Source organism: Vigna umbellata, chromosome 11, assembly GCF_029865625.1.
Source record: "Vigna umbellata cultivar VRB3 chromosome 11, Vumbellata_1.0, whole genome shotgun sequence".
Taxonomy (NCBI): domain Eukaryota; kingdom Viridiplantae; phylum Streptophyta; class Magnoliopsida; order Fabales; family Fabaceae; genus Vigna; species Vigna umbellata.
The window spans coordinates 21894713-21912028 of NC_142175.1; the positions used below are offsets into that span (position 1 = coordinate 21894713).

At 31.7% G+C, this 17316-nt stretch overlaps 1 protein-coding gene across 1 annotated transcript; it reads left to right on the plus strand.

The window, feature by feature from the left end:
* The first annotated feature begins 3755 nt into the window (after positions 1-3755).
* Positions 3756-9464, plus strand: LOC124825386 (UTP:RNA uridylyltransferase 1). Its single transcript, XM_047297988.2, has 6 exons — positions 3756-4937; positions 5229-5600; positions 7824-8047; positions 8224-8287; positions 8739-8935; positions 9032-9464. The coding sequence occupies exons 1-6, from the start codon at positions 3852-3854 to the stop codon at positions 9240-9242; spliced, it is 2154 nt and encodes a 717-aa protein (XP_047153944.2). The 5' UTR covers positions 3756-3851; the 3' UTR covers positions 9243-9464.
* Positions 9465-17316: the final 7852 nt, after the last annotated feature.

Consider the following 17316-nt stretch of genomic DNA (forward strand, 5'->3'; position numbering starts at 1 on the left):
ACACATCACTTTTATTTTTAAGAAAAAACACTCAAGTTACCCTAGTACAATCATTAACAAAACTGATAAACCAATTTTCTCCATTATGTGTAAGTTGTGGGGCGAGGCCCAAACATCATTGTGGATTAGTGAAAAAGGAAAATAAGTTTTTTTATTATTTAAAGGAAACATAACACAATGATATTTTGCCATAACACAAGTTTCACAAAAAAAAAATCAGAAATATTGCATTTATGAAATAATGATGGAAATATTTTTTTTTAAATAACCAAAAGAGGGATGTCCCAACCATCTATGTCATAACCAAATTTCCTTTTTGGTTTTATCTTGTATGTGATCATTCGCAAGACAACCCAACCCTCTTTTATGGGTTTGTTGTGAGACATTTTCAAGATAATATAGTCCTTCACTCTCTCTACCACTAGTAATCTTCTCCTTGGAATGGATGTTCTGAAAAAAAACAATGAGTTGGATAAAACAAGGCAACACAAGAATGTGATTTGGTTAACTTGCTAACGGAGATAATATTATAGTTTAATGTAGGAACATATAAAACGTCAGAAATCGATAAGGAGGGTGAGAGAGATATAATACCTATACCTTCAATAGGAGATGAGACCCCATTGGCATTAATAATAACAATTTTAGAACAATTAAAGGAAAAATTATTAAATATATGAGGATCACAAGTCATATGATCAATAACACCTGAATAAATTATCCAATCACTACACTTAGTAACAACAGAAAGATTAAGGGCATACTTAAGTATACCTGGTCACAAATCCGACAACAATAGAAATATAACTCTTGAAAGTCGTGGAAGTTTGAGAATCATGTTTCTCTAATTGATTTCTATCGGAATGAACCATCAGAAATATTCAATAAAAAAAGAAAAGGAAGCATTGATTCCTATATTGTAGAGGATATCAGTGTTTGGCTCTTGATACCATATTAAAAGGTTTAAAGAATAACTCTAATGTATTATTTCAAAGAATAGAGTACCATATATATACATACAAAGATCCTATAATTCTTCATCTATTAAAGGAATGACAGGTGCACAAATCCGCACAAATTATAATAATATCTAAATTACAACTAACACAGTATTTGATTATCTAATATCTCTTAATAGAATATTTGACATATCTTAACATTGACAAAGAACTCAAATGTTGATAAGCACTTGCACAATCCAATGTATTTTTCTTAACTAACAAGTAATCAAAATAATGTTATTTGGTTTTAAGTTAACATTCATTGTGATTTGATCGATAACTAAAGTTGTTATTACTTTATAAAAAAAAACACCATCATGAATGTACCTTTGACTTTGAGTTAGAAACCTCTAACCGAGTGATACAATAGTTATACTAATCATTATAGGAATATATTGATATATTTAACTCAAATGAAAATTTACTTTAGAAGCAATACAATTATTTGTCAAATGTTCTTCCTGAAACTTAATGGATAAATATTAATATTTGACCTTATTGACAAATTCCACTAAATATCTCGTAGGTTTAAACTGCAATTTTCAACTAAATAACCTTATAAAAGCACATAAGTAACATTAAATGAATCTTTTTGCAACTTTGTAAAAAGATTGGTAGATTCATCTCTCAATATTTTCAACCTCAACCCAAACATTGCAATAATACAATGATAATTGGATTACAATCCTTTTTCTCGAAAGTTTATGTATCAACTTTGAATAGATATGTGGATGAGTTGAAAGCACTCCTAGTCAAGTGTATTCAACTATGAGAAATTCAAGTTATGAAAGAAAGCAAATGTCAAAACATTAGTAATATAAGTTAATCAAGATCAAACAATCACATATAAGACCTATATATAATTTCTTTCATGTATGAATATCAAATAAATCCTATATCCATAGTATTGTCCAAACTTGGCCTAATATTGATTGGATATGAGTAACACTTTTCCAAACAAGATATATATATATATATATATATATATATACATCTAACATGTTTCCTTACCTGCATACATTTTGAATTACTAAGACATCTTTATTTGTCTATTACTTTATTTTAAAATTTATGCAATTATGATTTTTTTCATTAATATTTCACGTTGAAAAGAAGAAAATATGAATTTTTGTTTTACATTAAGTTCTTCGTAATATTATGTTTCTTTTGATTTTTATTTGTAAGAAAATATTTAATAAATATTGAAGTTGGTATAAACATAGATAAAAGTTAAAAAAGAGGGTATGAGAGATTATAAGTTTAATTCCTTTTAATAATATTTGAGAGATATAAAATTAATTTAATTTACATATTGAACTTTTCTTCTAAAAAAATATCAACAACTAATATTAATGAATGTGAAAATAGGATTTACTAAGAACCTTAAATTAATTAATTTACTATTTCTTTTCGTTTTCCCGGTAATAACTACATAAAACACTTTTATCAATGTTGAACGTCTTTATAAATGAAAAATAAACAAAGTTAGATTTTAAGATTTAGAATTGCTAAATCAGAGAGTGATAACTATCAACAACAATAATTTCAATATCTTATTTTAGATAACAACAATTTTTAATTAGTTTTCTACAAAACACTTCTAACAATACTTTTATTTACTAAAAAAATTAATTTGTGTATTTATTTTTGAAAATGTCTTATTTAATATATTCTTAAATGCAATAAATATAATCATATATAAAAATGTGTGATTCTTTAATTAATTAAAAACATTTACCAAATTTATTAGATGTTTATTAATAAGGATATTTAGACTATTCTATATCAAATACCAAAGAAACAAGATAAGAATTAGAGAAAAAATATATAAAAAATAAATAAAACTACTCCACAGTCTTCCGATCCAAAATTTCCACATGACAACTTTATTATAAAGTCAGTCTTACCCACTCACATCACCAAACTTCTTCACTAAGTTCTTCCTCTCTCATGCACACAACCCTCTAATATAATATACGTAATATATTTAATACTTATTTTTAATAAGTAACTTTTATATTGTCTTTACCAGTAATAGACCAATTTGTGTTTTATATTCTAATAAATATAGAAATAATATATATATATATATATATATATATATATATATATATATCAACATTCCTTAAGTCACGTCACACCAAAACATTTTACTTATTTACAGGTTTATAATGCTGTATTTTTGTTAATTTTATAAACATATTTTTTAACCTTATTTTTCGGAATATTGCAAAAAGATAAAATAGTTTTTATTATTTAATGATTAAAAGTAAAGCTTTCTTGTTGATTGATAACATGATAATTTTACGTGTTTAATAATTATATATTGAAAGTAACTTTTAATCTGTAATTTATAATGATTATTTTTGGCGATTAAAAATAATGCAAAATATTTTATCTTTCTTAATATATTTGTTTAGAAAAACCAGTTAGTTCTTTTTTCTTAAAATTCATATGAACAATGATTTTTAAATAATATGAAGAATTTAGATTGGTGATACATGATGATTTTAACATTATTTAGTTATATGTTAGATACTGTATACGTAAAAAAAAGTAACATGTTAGATATTGATTAATTAGTTACTGTATTTAAAAACACTTCTTAGAGTATAATTTATCTCCTTTATTATCAAATAAGAAGAAGATAAGATTAAAGATTAGCAATAATTTAAAAAATAATAACCAACGAAAATCACATTAATCAAAACATTTTGGCTTTATATAAAGTTAAAAGTCACACACACTCCCATTCCTACACTTCTCCTCTAAGTTTCTCTCTCAACGCTCTCTCTTCCCTCCCAATCTCACAACTGCCACCTCACCCTCTCTCCGCCGCCACCCGCTTCCATGAACGGCGGTGGAGGTGACCTGCCACTGCCGCCGACGCCCTCTAACGGCGGTGAGTTCCTCCTCTCACTCATCCAACGTCCCCACCATCACCACCCACACCCGCGGCAACAGTCTCCGGCGATAGATCCCGCCGTCGCCGTCGTCGGTCCAACGATCCCCGTTGGCTCGCCGCAGTGGCCAATCGCCGGCGCCGATCACCCGCACGCCCTCCCTCTCCCTCACCATCTTCCTCCTTGGTCCCACACTCTCTCTTCTCCGCTTTACCCTCCGAACTTTTTTGGGTTGCCCCATAACCCGTTTCCCCCTCCTCGGAACCACTTCCCCGTCACCCCGAACTCCGTCACTAACGGCGTCAACGTTAACGCTGGCCTCACCCACGATCTGCGAAAACTAGGGTTTCCCATCGAAGAAAAGAACAGCAAGGTCGATGGTTTCGTCCAGCAGCAAGAACTGAAGCTGCAGTTCGGGTCTTTGCCCACGGTTGCGTACTCTGCATCTGAAGTTTCTCCCAATGTGGACTCGTTGCTGAATTTGAAGTTCAACAGAGGGTACAACGGGTTCGACAGGAACTTGCATGTCGATCACCCCAGTTCTAATTCCAGTGGGAATTTGGTTCTTCAGGGTAATCATGATGTTGTGGACAGGGAAAGAAGAGGACTTGAGGGTTATACGGCTAGTGGGTCGTTGTCTCATGAATCTAGTAGGGTTCCACCAGGGTTTGGGAACAGGAATAGAGGGAAGGGTTTGGAGGGTAGGAAAGATGGTAGGGTGGGGGGTGGTGAAATGGGTGGGGTTGGAGGTAGAATTGAGAATTTGTATGGTAAGAGGGAAGGTGTGAGAATGGTTTCTGGTGAAAGAAGCAACGTTAGAGGCAATGTAGTTCGTGAAATGGGGCTTGTTGATCAGCTTGATCGCCCTGGGCCACCTGCTGGGAGTAACTTGCATTCCAGTGGTGTGAATGAGACCGGTGGAAGTGGAGCTCATGTTGATGTCCTTGGGGAGAAGTTGGCTGATTCATTGCTGATAGAGGATGACTCTGATGACAGGACAAACTCAAGGCAACGCCGCGCCACACGAGAGAAGGTCCGTGGTTATATTTGTTGATAATATTGCTGGTAGCTAACTAGTTATGTGTTGTAAATAATTACTAAGCTAAATTTTAAACTAAATTCCATTCAGTACTTTGTGTATCTATTGATTGTTGATAATACAGTGATGTTTTTTAATTTTGATTTTGTTTGAAGAACCGTTTATGTTACTACCTAGATAGGTTGTTGAGTTTTACAGTTATCTACCGGTTTTCAAATTATGAGGTTCATGTGTCTTTTTTGGTAAAGTATGAATATTATTTACACTTGTATCGTTTATTGCCAGGATGCCAGAGCATCGGATTCAAGAGGGCAGCAGATCCTAAGCCAGCGGGCAAGAATGTATAAAAGGCAGTTAGTTTGTCGAAGGGACATTGATGTTCTTAATGTTCCTTTCCTTGCAATATACGAGTCTCTAATACCTCCTGAAGAAGAAAAGCAGAAGCAAAAGCAATTAATGGCATTGTTGGAGAGATTAGTTAGCAAAGAATGGCCAGCAGCTAAGCTTTATCTCTATGGATCATGTGCTAATTCGTTTGGTGTTTCTAAAAGTGACATTGATGTTTGCCTTGCTATTGAGGAAGCAGACATGGACAAAGCTAAGATTATAATTAAATTGGCAGATATTTTGCAATCAGATAATCTACAGAATGTGCAGGTGAGAAAATTTTCGTCTTTTTTTTTGCATTTCCATTTTTATCTCGATGGTTTGTATTCACATATAAAGAAATGTGCAATAACTTTTAAGAAGTAAAGGTACTTATATAAGCTTGCTATGAAATTTCCATAAAGGAGATTTAGTGACTTCTGTTTTGAATGGAAAAAAAATGAAGTTTGCTATGCTGGTTTGTCCTTGAATTTTGTCTTAGATAATAAAAAATAGTTACTTTTCACCGAATACTTCCCAATGGACAACATGCGCATGTGCCACTTAATATCTTTGCGAAGGTAATGAGAGAATATATGTTCATAATTATACTGGTTATAGATTTTGGTTAATTGTCTTCCTACTTCTGGTGTATAACTTCCCAAGTCTGTAATCAACTTCATTGCTGTTCAAAGTTAATCAAATTTTGGATTGTTGGTGAAGATTGAAGATGGCAAGGGAGGGTTTTATTTCTCCCGAGATATAAAATGAGTTTTATTTTTGAAATTTATGACATAACTAGGATTTGGGAATCATGGCCAGATAAGATTGACAGTGTAAAATGGTTGTGAGATGAAGTACGGTGTGGTGTAGTTGACTACGGTTGTTGCTACTACTGCACATACTAAACAGCTTCAAAATCAAATTCATATTCATCCTCTTCCTCTCAAAATCTACATCACTCAAGTCATCTTCATCATTTCCCCCTTCTTCAATGTCCTCAACTTCCTCCTTGTCTCCTACTATGAATTTTCCATTTTTATTGGCTTTTGCATTATTAACAACTCTTTTCAAATAGGAGACCCTTCCTCATGATAAGGAGGCTTTAGACCTTTACCATACTATCCAACAGCCATTAACATTTGGATAAAAAGAGGACTCCTTACAAGGTTAAATGGCAATGCATTAACATAATTGCATTGCAAACTTCCTGAATTACATCTCTATTTACATAATGCATTGATTGTCATTTGTTGGAGAGCATTCTTTCCTTTTGCTACTTCTTTTGTAACTTCTGCCCAATCAAGGTTGTTCTCCTTTTCATTTTTTTCTTTACTTTGCAGCAGCTTCACAAGTGTTTCCTTTACTTCATCTGGAACACTAGAACAAGGAATAACATATTTGTTTGTTCCAGGAAAATTATGTTTCATCCTTCCTATGCCACCCCAACAAGCTTTAGAATAAAATTTACATTTTACTTGTACTTTATTGTAGGAAGATTTTCACAATATTTCATTGTAATATTGTGCTCGCCTCTTTATCAAATAAAGGAACCCCTCTAACTCTAGTGTAGTCCTTACCTGAGCCTTGCAAACCTAAGAAGGTCGCTTGATTACTATTTCTTATTGAAAGATTTCAGCAAACACAGATCCTTCAAAATTATGCTGTTGCTCTCTTCTGAAGAGGTTTATTAAGGGAATCTGACTTTATTATATCATATAATGTAGGAATTTTGATGCCATTTCAGGATGTGAGTTTAAGCTTAACTTAACCCCTATAAAACTGGTTTATATGATGTGATTTAAATGTCATTTATATACTTATACTTATATATTCTATTTTTTGTTATACCACTGGTCAATGTGAGACTAAATTAATTATCCACGATATTGCAACAAAGGCATGCTTCTAAGAGGCCGTATCTAAGGCTGAGTGACTGCAAATAAGGAGACTTTCCTACTTTATATTGTGTTTTTGCATGGATGTAGGACATAATGTGGTGTTTTTGCTGTCTTTGATTTTACACTTTCAAATTTGTGGATCGCATGTAATAAAGGGGGCCTTATATGGGTGGATAAGCATAGAAGCTATTGTCTTCACTGGTCAATGCTAGTGTCTAGACTTTAACATATTCTGTCTGTTATTCTTTGCCTCCTGTGTCTGAGTCTCTTCATCACCCTTTTTTGGTTCCACAACATCTCGAATCCGTTTTTTCTGTTTGATTTTTATTGGATATGTTTGGAGAAAATGCTATGGTTAAAAGAGTTGTACGGTAAGTAAAACATGATGGCCAATCTTTTGGAAACTTAGAAATAAATGTAGGTAATAATAAAGAAGGAAAAGGAAGTGGATTAATAGATTGTGAATATGACAGAAATGACTGGTAACTGACTGACTCAATTTTTCTTCAGAAGAATGCGTTTGCTGATAGTTTACTGCTCTTGGAAACATTCATTTGAAGTAATTAAATTAAAACAAAAATTTCTTCAGTTATTAATTTGAGTTTGTTTGTAGGCATTGACGCGTGCACGGGTTCCCATAGTAAAGCTCATGGATCCAGTGACAGGAATCTCTTGTGACATATGCATTAACAATCTTCTAGCTGTTGTGAATACAAAGCTTCTTCGGGATTATGCACTCATAGATCCAAGGTTACGGCAGCTAGCCTTCATTATCAAACATTGGGCTAAGTCAAGAAGAGTCAATGAAACTTACCATGGGACTCTGTCTAGCTATGCGTAAGTTAACCTCTGATGCTATTCTTATTGAAAATGTTTTTTGTTGTCTTCATTATAATTAGGCAAGGTACTGTCCTAATATTGCAAAATCAAAGTAGACAGGATCAAATAAGTTCATCTAAATATGATGACAGGATATGTATCACCTAAAAACAATAATTTATTTTTAATTTCAGGTATGTTTTGATGTGCATTCATTATTTACAAATGAGAAGACCTGCCATCCTTCCATGCTTGCAGGTGTGTACTTCAGACTTCATTCTTCTATTCCTGTGTGTCAGATATTTCTTTATTTAGCCTTTTAAGAAGTAGAATGTCACTGTTTTCGCTATTAATGTTTCAGAAGTAACTCTTTATTTTGATCTAAACATAATGGTCTTTGTTTCCATTTTCCACAGAATGAAAAGATTAATTAAGAGTTCTAGGTATCTTTTCATTTTCATTTTCCATACAATTGGCTGGAAACCACTTCAAATTTTTATGCTGTGACAAAGCGTCGTTGTTAATGGCAAATCACTTTTTACTCTGAGAACCATTTTAGCAATTGCGTGGCCGATGTCAATGGAATAACTTTTTTGCAGTATTCAAATCATAGACTTTTCAGTTAACTTTGTGAAGTTTGTAGCTCATTAAACATCACATGATATGAATAATTTTGTAAATGAATGATTGAATACTTTTTTCTATACAGGAGATGGAGACAACGTATTCTGTGACTGTGGATGATATTAATTGTGCTTTCTTTGATAAAGTTGAAAAACTTGGTGATTTTGGTCGCCATAACAAGGAAACAATTGCTCAGCTTGTGCGGGGATTTTTCCACTACTGGGCATATTGTCATGATTATGCAAATTCTGTTATATCTGTACGCACAGGAAGCATAATCAGGTATGAGAACTCTTTGTCTCTAAATGTTTGTCACACCCTTTTATGTTCCATTCCGTTGTTTGAGTGAATAATATATGATACTGTATTTTGGTGTAGCAAACGGGAGAAGGACTGGACTAGAAGGATTGGCAATGATCGGCATTTGATATGTATAGAGGATCCTTTTGAAACATCTCATGATCTTGGGCGAGTGGTAGATAAATATAGCATCAAAGTTCTGAGGGAAGAGTTTGAACGTGCTGCCGAAATTATGCAGAATGATCCAAATCCGTGTATTAAACTTTTTGAGCCATATGTTCCTAGTTGATCTACTGTTTTGTTTTTGTTTTGTTTTTTGATATAGATTTTATAGGTGAGGTAATAGACACTCAGCTTGTAAAGCTTCTTTTACCACATCTCTCGTATATTATTAACCTAGTCTCATGTTTATAACTGTATTTATTAGTTAGGGTTTTAAATGCCATCCTCAATGTAAAGAACTTTTTTGGCCGCCTCAATCTTTTATTTCAAAGGCAAGAATTCAGTGTTACGTTGAATCGCCTTCTAACACATACATGCATATTCTATCAACATCAATTCTTTTCCCATTCAGTTCCTTAATTTTGTTTTACTTTCATTTAAATTTCACCTTAGTTCATTGTGAATTATATTACTCATTATATTAAATACACGATGAAGCTATTTAACACAAGCATATACATTAGCTAATATTTGTCTTCTCAAGAAGAAACAAGTAAAATTGAAAGAAGCTAAATGACAGGGTTATCAAGAAAAACGCGTCCAAATTAGGTTTTTTCACCATTATGGTGTAAATTTATGTAGAAATTATCAAAATGGTATGAGTTTTAAAAAAAACTCTCGTATCGGCAAGTACTGTCAATTTGGCAAGATTTTGTAATGAATAAGAATTGTCAAGCTGAAAGATTTTGTAATGAATAAGAATTGCCAAGCTGAAATTACTTCATATCAGATTAATTGAAGTTGTCTAAAAGTGAAATCATCATAATTTCATGAGTTTAAATATGGAATGAAATGAACTAAAATTGTATTATATTGAAGTTGTCTAAAAGTGAATAAACCCTAAATGAACTAAAATTGTACTATATTGAAGTTGTCTAAAAGTAAAAATCATCACAGTTTAAAACGAGTTCAAATATGCAATGAAATTAACTAAAATGTTTATCATATTGAAGTTGTTTAAAAGTGCACATCATCACAATTTGAGACAAGTTCAAAAATATCCTACACCTCTCAATTATCCTCAATAATTTTTCTCTTTCTCTCTCTACATTAGTGAAGCATTCAAATGGCTTAGATTTAAACTCGTGATATATTGCAAAATATAAAATTCAAAGAAAACTTAAATATTAGTGCTTCTACCACTTCCATTTTATAAACTTAAAAGTTAGATGCAAATACAAAATAATAAACATAATAATATTAATAGTAAATAATATATTATTATATACTAAGTTTATAATGACGAAAGAACTAAATAAATTTCAAATCTTTAACAAATAACTTTTCTTTTATATTTTAAGTATTTAATAATATTTTTATATTATTTATCTAATAAATTAAATACTTTATTCAAGTTATTTGAGTCAAACATGTCGATAAGTTAAAACATAATATAATGTTAAAAACTATAGATATTAAATGTAAAAAAAAACACACACATATATATATATATAAACATTTTTTTAGAAATTTAGAACAAAATTTTACCATTTATTAAGTAATTTGAAGAAAAAAAATATATTGAACAATGAAAATAAGATTGAATCAAACTTATTTAAGGGAACGTGTAAATAAAATTTTGCAATATATCACAAGTTTAAATTTGAGCCATGTGAATGCTCCATTAATGTAGAGAGAGAAAGAGAAAAATTGTTGAATATAGTGGAGAGGTGTAGGGTATTTTTTGAATAAAAAAAAATAATGGAGAGGTATAGAAAATTTTTGAAAAAAAAAAATAGTGGGGAGATATAGACCCTTATACAGTATGAAAAATCACGTCAAATTTCAAAAAGTTATTCCTATTGTTATTTGATCTATTTTCAATTTTGTAAGGATGTTGGGAAAAACTTACTTTGTTTTACAAATTAATTAGACAAATAGGCAGCCTTTGATTATAAGAATCCTAAGGTACTCCGGAAACACTTTTTTCTTTCTAAAAACATATGAATTTTATTAAAATAAACTTTATTTAACTGATTCTATTTTTAAAAATTTTCTATAGAGTCTTATAAATTTTTTGTTTAAAATAAAAATAAAAAATAATTTATTTAATAATATACCATTGTACACTTTTAGTTCTTTAATGTTAATATATTTAATTCCTGTATTTTTATACTTCATTCATCAAATTCTTCTTGCTTTTTACTTTTCTTATACAACTTTTCGTAAAGTAATTTGTTAATGTTGGAAAATCAAAATTAAAAAATATTTTCAATTTTCGTTTTCTTAAAATCATACCATTTTTTTAAGGAGTTTTGAAGAGATTAAATATTATAAAAGTTTAAATTGAGAAGAGTTGAGTCAACTTTGTTATTATAATAAAGGTTTAATAGTCTATTTTGTCACCTGTTTTTGTTAAATAATGTTTATTCAATCCCTTATTTTATAAGAACGTGAAATTAGTCCTTGCTTAGTAAATATTGCATCAACGTCGTCTCTTCCGTTAAATACGCACAAACTGCGTTAGCTTTTTCTTTCTCTCTTATGCTTCTTTGAATTCTTCTGAATTCAACCATTTTTTCTATTTGTTAAACACATTTTAAATTTAAAAATCAAATTTATTGTTTCAAAATATTTTGTTTCTTTCTTAAAATTTAAGAATTAAAATAATAATTAACTTAAAAAATAACAAAATAAAAGAAACAACGTAAAATAATTAAAAATAAAACCTAGGTGAAATGACGTTTTTATTTTAATTCTACAATTTTAAAGTAAATATATTCTTAAAAGAAGATATTTCACAGCCAAATACAACCTTAAATTTTACTTACCCCTTAGCATAAATTAATTAGAAACTAAAATTTGAAGTTAAACTATATATATGATTTTTATGAATGCTTATATTTTCCTAACTTACGCTGAACATAATTATTTTTTTAAAGGTAATTTAAAATCGTCATTGAATAAATAAAAGCTGCCATATGCGTGTATGTATTTTTTAAATATCTATAAATTATATATATTTTAAAAATAGTAATTACTGCTCCTTTTTCTTTTTTAGGTGTTTTGATCGGAGAATCTTGGATTTTTAAGGTTTCTTTCTCATGTTCATCAATGACTTCTTCTGGTGCGGTCTATTTTGACCTCTCTTCTATCACCATTGCGTTTGATCCGTTCATATATGTTTTTTCTCTTGGGACTTTTCAATAATGACCTCTTTATCCACTGGATGTCAAGAATGCATTTCTCAACGACGATTTGCAAAAAGAGATTTATATGGAGCAAAACCTCCCAGATTTGTTTCTCAAGGGGAGTCTTCTAGGTTGATATTGTCTTCTATGTTATCTTTACAAATCATTAACAATTTGATGTCACTCAAGTGCAGAAACAAATATTTTCACTAAGTCTTTGTTGATTATATTAGTAACAAACTTGGTACATACGATTTGTATGCACCAACTTGAGGAAGAATGTTAGATATATTATCTTTAGTTAGTTTATTATTATTTCTTATTTGTATTATGAGAATAACCCTTATTTCTTCTACTATAAATAGAGGATTGTTAAACTGAATTTTGGTCGCACAAAATCAGAACAAACTAGATTTCCCAACTAATGAAGTATAGGGACAACCTAGGTATCAATCCTCGGACTCGACTAGAATTAAGCTTTAGAAATGTAGAGTTGAATCTTGTATTTTTATTTATTATCTAATAACTATTAATGCAAGGTGGGGAAAGAAATTAAATGAAACAATGAAATTTAAAAAGAAATGAATAAAGCAATTGAAATATGTTTAAAGAAAAATAACAAAATAAAGAAATAAAATGCAAAGAAATAAAATCTGAAACCTAAGCTAAACTATAGAATCTATGTATAACAAAACAGAATGAGAATTGAATGCAACTAAAACTAATCTATGAATGCTAGCAATTAACAAAAAGGAAACTAAAAGTAAAATTGAATAAGAAAACTAAAGATGCATAAAAGAAGTGGTATATACATGTATCAAAACCAAAAGAGTGGACATCCAATATCTAATCTACTAAACCTAATCTATTCACAGGAAGACAAAAATCAAAGTAAGAAGTATTGGCTAAAACAGAAATCAACTTGCAATAAAACCAAATCAGCAACACAGGTCACTCTATCCTAATCTATATATCATCAAAAAAAGCAAATAAGAGCAGAAATCAGAATTGAAACAAAGCAAAAACAATACCTAAATTCTAACTAATCAAAAACAAAATAACAAACTCACAGACAAAATTTAAGTCATAGGTGAAATGTACATTGGACTGAATAAAAGAGTGCTAAGACATCCTGATAATGTGAATCCCAATCCAGGGTATTCTAGGTCATATTTCAGAACCTAATTTGATTCTTTTCCACTAATTTGATTCTTCAATCTAAAATTCACAAACGAATGAAATGAAGCATAGAACAGAATTTAAATGTGCAAATGATTGAAGATAAAGTATCAATTACACTCAGAAAGACATTCTGACTAAAGTAAGCCCATCACAGGGTCTTATAGTTCATATTTCAGAACTTACAGTGGGAATTTCCACTCATTCTCAATCAATGCAATCTAAATCTGATATACACTTCAAAACGAAAAGACTTAATACCTCTTTTGGTCCCTCTTTAGGGGGGCAATGTTCAAGTTCGTCCTACCTTTTTTAAAAAGTTCAATGTGGTCCCAACTTGTGAAAAAAGTGTACAATTAAATCCTCGGCGTTAAATATTTAACGATCCAGCTGACAGTGTGGAGTGATCTGTGCAACGTGGCTGTTTAGGTTCATAACGTGGCTGCATAAGGGGTAAACATGTGATTTTCATTAAAGTTGACGTGGCTTAACCCGATAATATTCTCCAGTAAATGGACCAAAATCTATTACTTTCAAAAAGGATGTCTTTGAAAAAGTTAATTAACTTGAACAATGGTTTAACTCAACCTCTTGATCTTCCTCTTCATTTTGTTCTTCGGCTGATTCTTGATTTTGTGGAGGGGACGGAGGAGGAGGAGGCTGATTTTGTTGATCTGGTAGGCTCTCAGTAACAACTAATCGGGGAAGAATGACCAATTCTACCTATATCAAAGAATGTATGATAAACAATTTACTGGGTATAAATGCATACATAAAGAGAGCATGAATATGATCAAGTTAGGATATAACACTAACCCTCAGCATCTCCTTCCAAAATAATGAAAAACTACTGAAATTATGTTAAAGAATATTGAATAACTTTCCTTAGTCCTTTTCATGGGGAATTGTAGATCATATTGTTAGATTATACCATTTTTTGAAATCAGACAATTTGGGGAACAATCAATCTATTTTCAGACAATTTAGATTACACCATGCTTAACCCCAAATCGCGATTTCTGCAACCCAAACCCTAACTCAGAATTTTTTAATCAAAACATATCGAAAACCTCAACTTCTTAAAATTATCAAATGTAAACCCTAACCTGATTTGCGGAATTCAATTTGCTTAGCAGATTTCAGCTTCAAGATCACCCAATTTGGAAGATAGCTCCTCCAAAATGCTTAACCCCAAATCGCGATTTCTGCAACCCAAACCCTAACTCAAAATTTTTTAATCACTGCCACGTCAACTTTAATGAAAATCACATGTTTACCCCTTATGCAGCCACGTTATGAACCTAAACAGCCACGTTGCACAGATCACTCCACGCTGTTTGCTGGATCGTTAAATATTTAACGCCGTGACCAAAAAGGATTTAAGTGTACACTTTTTTCATAAGTTGGGACCACATTGAACTTTTTAAGGTAGGACAGACTTGAACATTGCCCCCCTAAAGAGGGACCAAAAGAGGTATTAAGCCAAACGAAAATAACAGAAACACAATATGAATGAATCTTTATACATTGGACTCTTCTCTATCTCAAGAAGACATCTCGATAAAGAATGCTCTCTAGGGAGTCATTTGATTCTAAAAGGAATCAAAGAATGCAGAGAATCAGAGTCCAATTCGTTTCTTCATTGAAACAACACAAGAAACACAAAAGCACGAAACATAACAGAATCACAAAACACTGAACAAGCGAAACATCAATAACATAATGTATTATTAACGAGAAAAGAAAATTACGAAAAATGTACAGAATAAATGCTCAATCGGAGCCATACGGACTGTCACCACTGTGATGTACACTCCAAAAGCAAGGAGAATGAAAACCTACTCTATAGAAAGCGTAAACCCTAATCTACAGAGCGTAAAACTAAAAGTATCTGAAAGTGTATATCAGATTTACATGGAAGAAACCCCTTTATATAGGGTTTTAAGAAAGAAGTAAAAAGATGAAAAGGAAACCTTCTCGACGTTTCAAGCTTCTCTTCTATGCTTCTTCTGAATCGGACGCTTCTTCCTTCTTCTCGAACTTCAGCCCTCCGATTATCTTGATCATCCTTGCCAGTTGAGCTCCCTAGTTCAGCTTTCTCACTCGAAGCCCTAGCTTGGGTGTTTCTGTCTTTTCCTCTCTTGCTGTTCTTTTTTTTTTCTGCTGCCAAATGAAATGTGCGAACCAAGACCCTGCAAAGCTCTTCAGCCATCAAAACACACACTTCATTAAACGCAGGCTTAACTCATGCCAATGGCCCAATTGCTTTTCAATAAATCTGCCAGCCACGCTTTCACCAGCTGCTCAAAGCTTCATGTTGAATCATCCATTTGCAACGGCCCAAGTGTTTTTTTCCAGCCGCAACCATCAACCCAAATGCTTTTCAATGCCCAATTAAAAATCAGCCCATTCCAATTGAAGGCAGCAGCAGTGCACTTCTTCAAACAACATCACCAGCCCAATTTATAAGGGTTCATTCTGCAATATAGAAAAAAAAATCTAATTAAGGTCAACAACAATTAAAAAAAATATTTCAGCAATTCAAAAATAAAGAAAAAGATTATTATTAAAAGATTTCCAAAAAAAATTAAATTCCTAATTATTTACAAATATAAAAAATACTACTAAAAATCTATTTTTAACTACAATTTTACAAATCTAAAGATTTAATAGAAAAACCTAAAACTAAGCTAATTCTAAACAATTAAAATCTAAAATACACTAACAAGGACTTCTAAGCTTAGAAAATATTGCAAATTTGAGGAGTTATCAAGGATTATATGTGTATATTCAACACAAGGAAGATTAATCTCATACATAATTTTTCACTGTATTCAACAACCCACAAAACTTCTTATCTCCACTATAGACTTTGGTCGCTCCCACTGCAATACAACTTCAACCTTTGTTGGAGCCATAACTATCCCATAAGCTAATATAACATGTCCCAAAAATTGCACCTCCTTCATCCAAAACTCACACTTTGATAGTTTGGCGTACAATTTCTTCTCTCTCAAGATCCAAAGCATGTCCTTAAGTGTTCAACATGCTCCTCTTGAGTCTTGGAATAAATAAGAACGTCGTCTATGAAGATTATGAGAAATTTATCTAGAAAAAAAGGCTTTGTTCATATAATGCATGAACAAGGCAGAAACATTAGTTAGACCAAAAGGAATAACCACGTATTCATAATGCCCGAATCTGGACATAAAGGTGTCTTTTGCACATCTTTAACCTTGACCAGAATTTAACGGTACCCCGAGCTCAGGTCTATCTAAGAAAACACCATAACCCAATGCAATTGATCCATCAAATCATTTATCCTTGGCAAATGATACTTGTTCTTGATGGTCAACATGTTTAGTTGCCTCTAGTCTACACAACTTGGAACTACCATATTTCTTTTTCACCAACAACATTGACATTCTCTAAGGTGATAACATTAGGCCTTATTATCCGCTTCTCACCTAGTTCCTTGATTTTCTTCTTTAACTCAACAAAATCTATTTGGGTCATACAATATGAAACTATTGATACTAGCCCTACACCTGACACCAGATCAATGGAGAACTATACTTCTCCCTTAGGAGGCAACCCCGATACTTCATAAGGTAAAATGTCTCCCAACTCCTTCACCACTGGTATCTTCACACCTTTATCACCTTTCTCAACATCCAAGTGAGTTAGGATGATAAAAACACTAAGATCCTTCCTTGGCTTCCTTCCAAACTTACTGAAAAGACAACAACTCAAATTATTCAACTTTTGGAAACAACAACTTCTCACTATAATCTAAAAGAATGTGATTAACAAATAACCAACCTATTCCTA